General features: G+C 39.3%; 1 protein-coding gene across 1 annotated transcript; it reads left to right on the top strand.

Moving 5' to 3' along the window:
• The first annotated feature begins 674 nt into the window (after window positions 1-674).
• LOC109184693 lies at window positions 675-2,412 on the top strand. Its single transcript, XM_019334721.1, has 2 exons — window positions 675-1,008; window positions 1,225-2,412. Exon 2 carries the CDS (start codon window positions 1,558-1,560, stop codon window positions 2,308-2,310), a length of 753 nt encoding a protein of 250 aa, XP_019190266.1. The 5' UTR covers window positions 675-1,008; window positions 1,225-1,557; the 3' UTR covers window positions 2,311-2,412.
• The last annotated feature ends 11,680 nt before the right edge of the window (window positions 2,413-14,092 follow it).

Genomic DNA, 14,092 nt, shown 5'->3' with positions numbered 1-14,092 from the left:
GCATGCAACCCGAGGAGAACTTTTCCCTTAGATGGTTGGGCACCTCCTTCATTCCTCTCGTCACACAAATCAACGAGATACATCGAGTTTACGCTCAGAAGTTGGCCGAGAAGGAAGCTGCTAAGGGCAAGAAGAAGGTGGTAGAAAACGAGGTTGAAACCCCTTCTACTCAACCCAAGTCTTTTTCGAAGGAGATGAGGATGGCCCAGGCCCTCTCTCGCTTCGAATCCGAGTTTGTTGAACCACTATAAAAATCTCTCTCTCACTCTATTTATTATTTATTGTTTTACACTGCATAAACCAAACCTAAGAATTTGACAAGCAAAACCTAACGTGCAAAAGAGTTTCATAAAATGGTTAACAAATTATTTTTCTGATGCATACATACTCTGACTGAGTAATTAAAGTTACTTCTCGGGTAGTCTTAACCATTCGCGATAGTTTCCAAAAACCCTATAAGTCTATTCGCCCCCTCTAGCTAGACTTGTATCTAACCTTCACCGGGACCAACAAAAAATATAAGTAACATAAGTATTATGAGAAAAATATAATATTTTTAAATCAAAATTTAATATTTAGTCATTGATTATATTTTTAAAATTTTTGTCAACATAATTTTCTTGATTTCACACTCAACGTCAAAGGGTTGCCAAATGCCCAAATGCCAACTATCCTCTCAACTTTCCCAATCCATTTGAGTTTGACCCGTCGCCACCAACTGGCCGCAGCTTCTCTTTGCCTCCAATGGAGAGTGGAGACCCCACCCACCCTCTTCAATCTCATAGCCCCTCCATAAAAGCTCAACTTTTCTTTTCTTCTTTCTTTTTCTCGATCTCCTCTTTCCCTAAACCCTAATAATCTCCAGCGACAAAGTTCATAAAGTGAAAAAGACTCAGCATATCTGGAAAAAGAAACAACCCAATTCATCTCGATTCCTTGTGTATTCAAGCTTGTGGTCCAAGAAAAGAAAGACAACAAAGAGATAAGCGAGCTTTACATAATATTTAGGTACTTCTATGTTGGTTTCATATGTGATGATGTTAGCTGTTTTCTATGTTGAAATTTGAACATCTCGTATGTATAGTATTTGCTGCTTTTTCAGATTCTTAGTTTTCAAACTTTGCATAACTATCACCATCTCTTTGCAGATTTTAGCATGCTTCTTTAGACTTTTTTACACTCTTTTTTGTTCACTTTTCTATTTTAATGTTTTTTTTTTTTTAGCTATGGTTTCCGGTAGCCTTGATCTGCAGTCATCGAGCGGTGGGGAGGAAGAGTATGATTCACGCGGAGAGACTTTTTTGAGGCATTTAGATTTGGTCTCGCCATCATCATCATCAACTTCACAACAAGGACAGTTTTTGTCCCACTCGGGTTTATTGTTTGATCATAACTTTCACCAATCACTAGCGTTAACACCTCTCAATTCCCAATACAATAATGATAATAATGCTCTTGTTTGGCCTCTGGGGGGGATGGGTTTAAGATCCCAACCCAATAATTATGGTAGCTTAAGTTCTCATCAAGATCAGCCTCTCTTGGAAGTGGAGACTACAAATGTTGTTGTGGGTCGATCAACTCATTCTCTGCCGTCCGATCAGCCACCGCCTAAGAACCCCAAGAAACGGACCAGGGCTTCCAGGAGAGCACCCACCACGGTCCTCACCACCGACACCACCAACTTCCGGCAAATGGTTCAAGAATTCACCGGCATACCGGCCGATCCGTTCTCCGGCGGCAGGCGGTGGGTCGCTTTATTCTCGCCGCCTCGATCTCTTCTCCACCGCCGGCTCCTCCACTCTAGGAGCCTTTCACCACCACCCCTCAGCACTGAGAGTCCATGATTTATCCCTCCACAAACTGTCGGGCGGGATTGACGATTCCCGTTTTTGTCACAAGAAAGTGGAAATGTCATCCTTCATTCCCTCCTCTTCCAACACAAATTTTCAACTCACAAAGCAACAAAGTAGTGCATTTTTCAACACGGAAGACCAGATCCTCACATTCCAGCCTCTCCTACAATCCTCACTCAAGAACCCATTGGGGAATCATGAACCTAACGAACCGGTTTTCGGGTCGAAATCTCGAGGAAGTAACACTCACCTTTCAGCCATTGATGGCTTGGGGATAAGCCATGAACAAGCAACTGCAAGCCTCAGTGGGTTTCTAGGTCAAGGAAGTGCTAATAATTCTGATCAAGCAAGAAACTGTTCAACTTCTTCTGCTTTGGAATTGCATCCTCATGATAAGGGTTTGGAGAATGGTGTTTGCACCGGAGATGCTGGTTCTAGTTGGCCATGTCCTAATTAACGTTTCTATTACAAGTAATTACTGGTTAGGTTTCATTCATATATACAATTATCATTGACACCTAGTTTTTATTCAATATCTAATGGTGTTTATGCTAGAAAATTTAGAGCATTGCATGTTTAGTTGGATGGAAAAAGTTTTTTTAAAGAAGTCAAATTTTTAAAATTTGAGAAAAATGTTATTTTTATTGTTTGCTTCAAAGGAAATAGAATTCTTCACACTTGAGGAAAAAAATTTCTTTACTGGTATTTTGTTTTCTATGGAAAAAAGTTTCTTTGCTCACTTGGTAAGATAATTTTGTGATTATAGAACTTTCTTATTATTATTATTATTATTATTATTATTATTATTATTATTATTATTATTATTATTATTATTATTATTGTGTAGCTAGGCATATTAGTCTTTATATTCATTATTCCTTAGCATTTCAAATCCAACAAAACAAAGAAATCAATCTTCCTAATAATTTCTTTTTTTGTAAAATTTTAATTTTATTCCTATTAATTAAAATATATTTTGTGAACCAAACGGGCTGTTAGTTGACATATCACTCCTCGTTATTGAATGTTAATTAGTTTTGTCTTATGAGCTATATCTAGAAATTAAAATAAACATGTTACTATAGGCTTTGTGATCGAGCGGCATAATCGTGATCCCTCAAATGAGAGGTCTCAAGTTTGAACATATTACATTCTGATAGAGTCAATAGCATTAAAAAAAAAAAACAAAAAAAAAAACAAAAAAACATTACACTTTTAATAAATTCCTGGTGCACATAACCAAAATACTTAGTCAACAAAGATCCAAAATCTTGGCACAAGCTAGGACTTTGATCAAAGGTATGGCGAAGGAGTGCTCATGTATATTATAGACCTCATTCTACTAATCTATACTCTATGATGATTAAAAATCTTAATGATAGATTCGACATTTAATTTCATTGTTGATTTCATCTTTTTATTCTTAATTTTATATGTTCACAGTAATAATTCGTTGTAAATTTCTACTATTATCATCCTTTTATCTTAATTATATTCTTTATTTTGGAAATATGTACATCATCGATCATTATAGATAATGGTGGGGAATATGGAATTATATGTAAAGATTTCTGTAGTTTCAGAAAGTCAAAAAATTAAATTAAATTTGGTGAAATTAACAATTCAGGAACAAAAGTATAAATATTATTATAGTTTTTTTTTTTTTTTTTTGAAAGGAGCCTGTACGGCATTTATTGAAAATATGCAGAAATAGATGCTGGCGGATCATAATCCGAGTACATACTAGTTGTCTGAGTAAAAGCAGTAGATGCTAAAGTATGAGCTAAATAATTATCTAGTCTAGGAACATACTGAAGTAAACAATAATCAAAAGACGACATAATAGTCCTGCAACTATCAACGGCATATCCCAAGTACGATCTTGACGAGTGCGTCGTAGATGATAGGTATTGTTGTAGTACCAAACAATCCGTGAAGAGGTCGATAGATTGTATTCCGCGGTTTCTTAGCCACGACAAAACTTCCTTGCATGCATTGGCTTCCGCCATTAGTGGTGAGAAACAATTTATCATTGGGGCAGTCATAGCCGAAATATAATGTCCTTGCCAATTTAGAATAATAGCTCCTACCGCTGCTTTGTTCGTGTGTGGGTCGTATGCCGCATCGAAGTAACATTGATTCCTCATATGTGATGTGGGCTGGGAGTCCATAATCGGCGCTGGCAGCTCTGCAGTAATAACGCGATTTGCCGTGGGGTTCGGCGTAGCTACGTGGCTGTCGACCACGGTGGCAGTCCGGTTGGACGATGCTGCCCCAGTGGCAGTCCGGCTGGGTGCCGCTGAGGAAGTGGCCAGTACTCGCAGTCCAGGATGGGCTTGTTTCCAAGAATTCACAGCTGATGATGCCATTGCAATTATTTTCTGAGGCCTGGGTAAGACTGCCTCCCATACAGCCCCATTCCTTGCTCGCCAAATATAGTATAAGAGTGCCACTGCATAAATAATTCCATCATTATCTAAAGTATTCATCAAATCATTAAACCAATCACTGAAAATATTTGTGACACTATTTGGGATTGGAAGGTGGGATTGTGCCCAAATGTTTGTCGAATAATCACATGTGATCAACGAATGCACAATATCTTCATGCCCAATTCCACACATGGCACATGTTGGATCAATATCAACTCTCTTTATAAGTAAATTCTTCGTAGTGGGCAAAATATCATGTAAAGCTCTCCACAGAAATGTTTTCCACCTTGGGGGGCTTTAAGCTTCCATAATACTTTCCATTTATCAAAGGTCCCAACCGTTTGGGTGTAGTTACCCACGATTGTTCTATAACCATTTTTCACCGAATATTCACCTTTTGGGTCCCCATACCAATACCACAAATCCTCATAATCTGGTGACACAGGTATTTTTAGAACTTGCTCTACATCCCCAGGATCCAAAATATCAGCTAGTATCTCTTGGTCCCAGGTACCTGTCTGTTGGTCCATCAGTCCCATCACCTTTGCCTGTGCCAATTGGGGTGGTTTTTCTGTTACAATTTTCGGGTGACTCATATCCTGTAACCATGGGTGTTCCCAAATCAAAGTTGATTTGCCATTCCCAATCCTGCGCCTAACCCCTCCACAAATTAAATCCTGTGCTGCCAAAATACTTCGCCAACAAAAACTTGGGTTATTCCCCAAGCATGCTTCATAGAAAGAATTGGTGGGATAGTACCTGGCCTTATATACTCTTGAGACCAACGAATGAGGCTGTGTCAGAAAGCGCCACGCTTGCTTGCCCAACATTGCAAGGTTAAAGGCACGTAGCTCTTTGAACCCCAATCCTCCATATTCCTTTGGGATACACAGTTTATCCCAAGCTTTCCAATGAATACCCTGGTCATCTCTCGCTCTCCACCAGTATCGATTCATGGTTCGTTCAATGGCAGTACACAGAGTCATAGGGAGTAGAAAAACGCTCATTGAAAAGGTAGGCATAGACTGAGCCACACTTTTCAATAAAACTTCCTTTCCTGCCTGTGACAAAAGTTTCTTATTCCACGAGTTAATCCTCTGCCTTATCTTATCTTCAATATATGAAAATGCCACCTTTCTATTCCTGCCCACAAATGATGGAAGCCCCAAGTATTTTCCAAAATTCTGAGCCTGCACTATTCCCAACATATCAGCAATCTCCTCTCTTATTTCAGCACGAGTATTCTTGCTATAACAAATGTTTGATTTGTGATAGTTAACTGCCTGGCCAGACATTTTTTCATATTCCGACAAACACCGTTTTACCACACCGGCCTCTTGAGTATTTTCTTTGAAAAAAAGCAGACTATCATCAGCAAAGAATAGATGAGTAATTGAGGGAGCTCCTCTTGCCACTCTACATCCATGTATCTCCCCTTTTGCCTGTGCCTGTTGTAATAATATTGAAAGTCCCTCAGCGCAAATAATAAACAAATAAGGTGAGAGGGGATCACCTTGCCTTAAACCACGAGTCGGGGTTATTTCATCAGTCTTCGAACCATTTACCATTACACTGTAAGATACAGTGGTTACACACATCATCAGTAACTCTATCCATCTTTCATCAAATCTCAGTGCCCTTAGCATCCTTTCCAAAAAAGCCCATTCCATACGGTCATAAGCTTTCGCCATATCTAGCTTTAAAGCTCCCCAACCTGTTAGCCCACACTGCTTCCTGTTCAAAAAATGGCTAACTTCCGCAGCTATCAAGATATTATCTGTAATTAGTCTTCCAGATATAAATGCACTCTGGGATTCTGATATAATACTCTCCATTAATGGTTTCATCCTGGCTGTAATTACCTTTGCCATAACTCTGTAAACGACATTACTCAAAGCAATTGGTCTATAATCAGAAACCATTTCCGGGGTTTTCTTCTTGGGAATCAAGATAATATTCGTTTCATTTAACTTATCAGGCATTGAGCAAGTATTCAAACAATTCAGAATATAAGAGGAAACATCAGTACCCACTACATCCCAAAAGTGCTGATAAAAACCAGGGTTCATACCATCCGGCCCTGGTGCTTTAACAGGATACATCGAAAACAATGCAATTTTAATCTCCTTTTCCTCAAAGGGGCGCAGTAAACTCTCATTCTGTATGCCTGTCACACGTGAGTGTATACTCCCAAAGAACTCATCATCAATAGCAGGAGTACTCGAGTTAAAAATTCCACGATAATAATCCATGATTACATTTGTCATGGCATCCCCCTCAATCCAATCCCCATCAGTATTCATAATTTTAGTAATAGCATTCTTTTTCTTTCGATGAGAAGCATACCTGTGATAAAATCTGGTGTTTGAATCCGCATCCTTGAGCCAATGCTGTTTGGCCCTCTGCCTCCAGTACGTATCCTCTTGTAGCTCAACATGCGCCAAACATTCATCTAGTCTCCGAAATTCAGCTAGGGATGTTGAATCTGTACATCCCCTTAGGCGCATTTGTTCCTTTCGTAATTTCATTATTTTTTCGCCAAACTTATGGAATCGGTCTCCACCCCAGCGTGTTAACCGATCACCACATAGAGCAACACACTCCTGCAACCCCCTGACTCTTCCCTCGCCCCATGATTTCTCCACCACCTCCCTACACCCCTCATCATGTAGCCATGCCATCTCAAAACGAAAACCCTTTCTTCGAACACCCGTCCTTCCCCGAAGATTGAGAATCCCAAGGAAAAGGAAGGAATGATCTGATTTTCGGGTTAATATATTCTGTACATTTGCATCAATCACCAAGTCTCTCTAGGTTTGAGTAGCCAAAACCTTATCTAGTCTTTCCTCTATCCAGTTCGGTGTGCCTTTACCTTTTTCCCAAGTGTAGGGATATCCAGACATTGGCAACTGCGTCAAACCACACTCTTCAATTGTTTCTCCAAACCCCCGTAGCAAACTGTCTGGATGGGGATTTCCTCCCCATTTCTCATACTGATATAAGAGATCGTTAAAATCTCCAATAATCACCCATGGCAGATCCGATCTACTAGCCAACGATCGAATAAGGTCCCACGACTCCCTTCTCTGCGGACGCTTCGAGAAGCCATAAAACCCAGTCATCCTCCACTTAGCAAACCCTGGCACACTCACCTCCACATCTATGTGATTATTAGAATAACCCATTATTCTTGCAATATCATTCGTTCTCCACAACAATGCCAGTCCTCCACTCAATCCAGAATTATCCACATTAAAAAGGCTTTCGAAACCCAGCTTAATCCGAAGTCGCTCTGCATGATCTCGGTTAACCTTGGTTTCTATCAGAAATACAAAATCGGGTTTCTTGCGGGACACTACGTCCTCAATCTCCCGAACTGTCCGTGGATTACCCAAGCCACGGCAGTTCCAGCTCAATGTACTCATTGGGTCGGGCGGGTCTGCACCGCAGCACCCGCCATCTGCAAGTTTTTTTGAACATCAGACATTGCTATATCCTCTCCCATCACCACTCCCTCCCTCACCCGATTTCCCCCACCACCCTCAATCCCAGAATTTGCCAAACGTGAGTTGCCTGGCTCAATATTCACCCCCACTTCCACTCCACCACCAACCTCCCCATCGACTCTACGCCTCTTCGGGTCCACCCTAACTCCCTCTTCCTCCCCCATTACCCCCTTCTCTCTCGCCATCCCCTCCTGATCATCACCATTCTCCCTCACGTCATTACCCACCGCAACCCTCCCTCTCACTCCAGCAGTAGCCAGCCCACTCATGACTACCGTACCGTGTCCGTAACCCCCTACACCAAACCCAATTTCTTTCCTTCGTTCTTGCCCCATTTTAAACCATTTATCCCCCAATGTCTTGGCCGGATTATTACCGCCCGCTCTCATAGCCGCACCAAATAAATATTGATCCGGTGTTAATAACGAACGACGAGCAGCTAAACAGAATTTATCAGTATGCCCCATCACACCACAAAAAAAAGCAGAACATATGCAACCGTTCGTACCTGAAATTTACCCAGACCCACGTTCCATCCCTCATAATCATCTTCATGCGTCGTTTCAACGGGACCGAAACATCATGTGTTATACGTACTCGATAGAATGAAGTCCACGACCTTTCAAAATTACGTTCATCACAACGTAAAAACACTCCCGCAAAATCCCCGATCCGCTCCAGCACTTTTACAGTTCGGTATCCCAATGGAATATCATAAACCTGCAGCCAGAAATCCACCGTGTTGAGTACTACCTGCGTCGGATCTTCCCCATTATTCAGCACCTGGCAAAGAAACGTTGCGTTTTCAAACGCCCAAGGACCTTCCTCCAACACCCGACGCATGTCCGTCTCGTCAAAGAATGTAAAGAGATATAAGTTCGGACTAACATCCGTAATCTCAATTCCCATCAATGGCCGCCATGCCGAGGCCATAACCCGTTTCATCACCTCCACCTTCAGAATTCGGTCAGTTAGGAATCTACCGACTAACGTCCATGTGTGACGTTCTTGTTGTGGAACCGCAATCGTATATCCTTCGTCCTCAAACCGTACGCCCAGTTCCTCGTCATCCAGGCTCATTCCCGCAGTCGATGCAGTGATGTCTCTTACATCCATGGCTTTTTCGCCGGTGTTCGACCGGACTAACGCAGCAAGAAAACCGTCGGAACCCTAGATCTCAGGGGGGTAGGGAGGAAACCCTAGTTTTCAGGGAGAAAAAGTTTATGTTCACAAATATTATTATAGTTAGATGAATTAATAATAACAGTAATATTACATTTTGTTGGCATTATTTGGATATTAATTTAGCTAGATGATTACAAATGCCAAATAGAAAAATTTACTCAAAATCAATTTAAAGAATATAATCATAAACAGAACTTTAATATGAGAAATACTGGTCCCAACTCCCAATTCAATTCCCAAAAAAAAAAAAAAAAATTATTTAACTATAGAAATAAAATGGAGCTAGGGTCGGACCAAGTTCTCAAACTTTTTTCGAACAATATCTTTGGAAAGCAATGCTATTATTTATCTTTTAGTAACATTCAAGCCTTATCAAGATGATAAAAATTTTAAACAGAGGTTCAAAAGTTAAAGGTTGAAATCTTATTAGCAGTAGTTTTAGTAAAAAAAATTAAAACTTAGCAGGGTGCTTAATTTTTTAATTTTTGTTGGACAGAAAAGACGTGAATATGCATCTTTTTTTTGAGCAAAACGTGAATATGCATCTAATTCGTCTAAAGTAAAGAAATGAAATTTTCAATCACCGCTGGAAAATGCGTGAAAAGCGTTACAAAAATGTCGAAAAAAGCGACATTTTACAATTTTTCATCGAAGGATTATTGGGTTAGATGGAAAAATGTTGAAATTTTCGACCACCTTTATTTAATGGTTGATATTTTCGACCTCTTTTCAAGAGTGGTCGAAAATTTTTTCAGCCATTTGAATTTTTAAAATTGGTTTTCTTTTCTGGCCATCTTTTGTTGGTCGGGAATACCTTTTGTTGAGTTTGTCTCATATATGGATTAGGAATATGAGTTTGTCTCATACTAGGAGTATAAGTGAAATGAATAGACCCTTTGTACAAGGATTAGATGCCTATAAATATATTAGTTGTATCCCTAATGGGTTGTGTCACCACTATCACCATCACAAATAATAAGAGAATACTTTTACTCTCGTGGATGTAGGCACATTGCCGAACCACGTAAATCTTGTCTTCTTTATCTTTTATGCCATTATTTATTTTTCTTGTTCTTTTTAATCTCAACAAATTGGTATCAGAGCACTGTTGGGATGACTTGTTCAAGTACAAAATTCGAGGTATCAAAGTTTGATGGTACAAGGAATTTTGGGATATGGCAATCTAGGGTAAAGGATTTGTTGGCACAACAGGGTCTTCTGAAAACCTTGAAGGCGGAAAAACCAGCTAATCTGGAAGAGGCTGATTGGGAGGAGTTGAAGAAGCAGGAAGCTATGAACGTGGTTCAAGCTGATGACTCTTATTATAGTGAAGGTGATGTTCTAGCGGTAACTAGTAACAAGTTCGAACATTGTTTGGACTTGTTGGGCGTTTCTAGAGTCTAGATGTGAAGGTGGTGAGGGGCGCTGTGGTGTTGGGCAGCGCGGATACCAGGAGGGGTCGTGGACCTGGTATGGGTTGGGCTTGTCATGAGACATAGACCTGGTATGGGCCGGGCTTGGCATGAGTCACGGCTGGTACGGGTTGGGCTTGTCATGAGACATGGACCTGGTATGGCCCGGACTTGGCATAAGTCACGGCTGGTATGGGTCGGGCTTGGCATAAGTCACGGTTGGTATGGGCGGACGCTTCAGGATAAAGCGGTTCATGAACATGCACTGGGAACGTTTGATGCTGCGTTGTGCGTGTTGCTAACTAGTGACGATAGCTGGTTAGTGGAGCATTGGGCAAGGCACACAGGTTCAGTGTGACTTTGCAAGGGCGCTGTTGTGTTAGGGGCAGCATGGATACCAGGAGAGGATATGGATCTGGTATGAGTCGGGCTTGTCATGAGTCACGGCTGGTATGAGCTGGGCTAATATGGCTTGGTGTTACGGATTGCTTAGGATGAAGCAGTTCGTGAACATGCATGGGGAAACGTTTGATGCTGCGTGGTGCGTGTTGCTGACCAGTGGCAATTGCTGGTTAGTGGAGCATTGGGCAAGGCACACGAGTTTAGTGTGACTTTGCAGGGGCGTTGTTGTGTTAGGGGCAGCGTGGATACCAGGAGGGGACATGGACCTGGTATGGGCCAGATGCAAGAGGTCAGCTAAACGGGACAGTAAGCATGAGTCGCGGCTGGTATAACAAGTCGACGACTGAAGGGCGAATGGCTTGGGACAAAGCGGTTCGTGTACATGCTGAAAAATGTTTGATGCTGCGTGGTGCATATGGCTGGCTAGTTGGGATGAGCGTGGTTGTTCCTACCTATGTGTATATGTGAGATAAGTCTTTTTCTCCTAAGGGGCATAATTGTGAAGGTGGAGATGGTGAGATAAGTATTTTCTCCTAAGGGACATATTTGCTAAGGTGGAGATTTGTTGAGTTATCTTTTCTCCTAAGGGACATATTTGCCAAGGTGGAGATAGTCTTTCTCCTAAAGGGCATATATGTGAAGGTGGAGATGGTGAGATAAGTTTTTTCTCCTAAAGAGTAAAGAGTATATTCGTCAAGGTGGGGATTTGTTGAGTTATCTTTTCTCCTAAAGAGCATATTCGCCAAGGTGGAGATTATTGAGTTTGTCTCATATATAGATTAGGAATATGAGTTTGTCTCATACTAAAAGTAGGAGTGAAACGGATAGACCCTTTGTATAGGGATTAGATGCTTATAAATATACTGGTTGTATCCCTAATGGGTTGTGCCACCACTATCACCATCACAAATAATAAGAGAATACTTTCACTCCCGTGGATGTAGGCACATTGCCGAACCACATAAATCTTGTCTTCTTTATCTTTTATGCCATTATTTATTTTTCTTGTTCTTTTTAATCTCAACACCTTTGTATATATGTTGGTCCCGATAGAATGAAACGAGAGTCTAGAGGGGGGGGGGGGGTGAATAGACTCTTTTCGTGAAATGCCCTTAACGTCACCTTTCGGTGTTTTTGATGCAGCGGAAAAGTCAGATTCGTTTTAATAGCTTTGCACGAGTTTATGAGATTAGAGAAACTTTCGGTAACAGTGATGGTTAGAATGATGCAAATGCAGAAATAAAAAGCGTAACAAAGGAATAGAAGGAACACAAGATTTTATAGTGGTTCGGCCAAACGTTGCCTACTCCACTCTTCTTCCACAACTTATGGAAGGATTGCACTATCACTCCTTAGCACAATTACACAAAGACTTCCTTGATCACTAAGCCGGACAGCCTTCGTAGGTTTTTCAACTTCACAAGTTTACTCCGCCTCTGTCAACTTCTTCTCCTGAGTTGGGGTTGGTAGAAAATGATTTCTTGATTTCTCCAACAATGAAGTCTTGATTGAGAGATGATTGCTTCGAACAGATTGCAAGACTTCTTTTGAGGTGTAAGAAAAATGATCAAAGACCTTCTTCAAGTAACTTAACACCTCAATACTGGTTCACAAAAGCTTTTGGAAATTTGAGAGCGTTTCAAGAGCTTTTGCAAGTAAATGAGTCGAGTGATAATAAACCAGCACCTTCTTAGTTGATGGAGGTGGGTTTTATAGGTGATGAAAATTCATCTGTTGGAGGGACATGAAATTTTCGAACCTTTTAACTAGTGGGCAAGGACCGGGGAGCTTCATGCATTAAATGCTACATTAATGAGGTTGTACCATGTAGCCGTTGAAGGTATGGAAAGCATTAGGGTTTTGTCCTTTAGCTCCAGGAGATGGTACATCTTCATTTAATGCTTTTTGAAAAGTGTCCCATAAGATGAAGTCCTTATAGTCCTAGGATGTTCTCAAATCAGACAGGTAGAACATTCTTCTCGTTGTTGAAGAGAAATAATGTTTGATAAAGATCGTCTTTTAACAAAGCTGTCCTTTCGTGCTTGTTGACAACTCCTGCTTGACTCTCGTTGTTGTTCTTCATGTCTCGTGTCTTCTTTCTCCTTGGAGACCCTATCATCTAGTCATAAGTCATTTTCGTGTGTTTGTCTAGCTTAACACGAATTACAGAGGAGTTATGGCAACTCTCGTCTAGGACGAAAGCAGCGATTGAAAAAGCTAAAAGTTAGGGGGTTTACTTTTCTACATTACATTGGTATCATCAAAATCCTAATACAAAGTTCCTAACAATATAAAAAGAAACAAGAAAAAATATGTCTGTTTACATTAGGAAATTGTTTTCTATTTTCTATTTTCTATTTTCTATTTAGAAAACATGTTTACTAACACTCGTTTTTTTTTAAATTTAATTTTTTAGACTAACATTATAAAATTAACACAAATTTAATTTTGAGTGATTTTTAGACCTTATATTTAAAATATTTTTGGATATGTTTGGTTTAAATGGGATAAATATAATTTTTACTTTTAAGTCTAATATATGTAAGAGTTTTACATTTGATATGCGAACCAAATTTACATCTGTATATAACATAATAACTAAAAACATATCCATACCAATAACCTATTAAGTTTGCCTAAAATTTAGTTTAGATAATATTAATATTTTTTGAGCTAATATTTAAAATATTTTGGATATATTTATTTGAATGACGTGTGTGTGTGTATATATATATATATATATATATATATATATATATATATATATATATATATATATATATATATATATATATATATATATATATATATATATATATATATATAATTTTTACTTTGAAGTCTAATATATGTAAAATTTTAATATCCGATATCCGAACAAAAGTTATATTACGATATAACATAACTAAAAATATCTAAACTAATAATATATTGAGTTCAATCAAAATCTAAAACTTAGTGTAGAATTTACGTTTTAATTTTGATAATGTGAACAATGTCTAATTTTAAGCGTAAGCAAATAAGTTATGTTTATATAATTAAGTAAATGCGTGTAGAAAAGCTAGAAGATGGTGATAAATAAAGAAGATGTTATATGTTATCATCATAGTAATGAATAAATATGTAAGTAGATAATGATAAGAATGTGGTTATAGTAATATATAGTCAAATAGATGATAAATGATTCTGTTTTCCATTTAGAAAACAGTTTTTAAAAGTTTTCCCGTTTTCTAGAAAACTAGAAAATGTTTTCAGTTTTCAAAATAGAAAACTATGCTAGCTAGTTAACATGTTTTATGTTT

The sequence above is a fragment of the Ipomoea nil genome, unplaced genomic scaffold (assembly GCF_001879475.1).
Source record: "Ipomoea nil cultivar Tokyo-kokei standard unplaced genomic scaffold, Asagao_1.1 scaffold1286, whole genome shotgun sequence".
NCBI lineage: Eukaryota > Viridiplantae > Streptophyta > Magnoliopsida > Solanales > Convolvulaceae > Ipomoea > Ipomoea nil.
The sequence above is the reverse complement of the archived record's forward strand: the minus strand, read 5'-3'. Positions and strand labels throughout refer to the sequence as shown.

Excerpts from the sequence above, each read along its gene's own strand:
- LOC109184693 (XM_019334721.1), top strand. The coding sequence starts at position 1,558 with ATGTTGTTGTGGGTCGATCAACTCATTCTCTGCCGTCCGATCAGCCAC.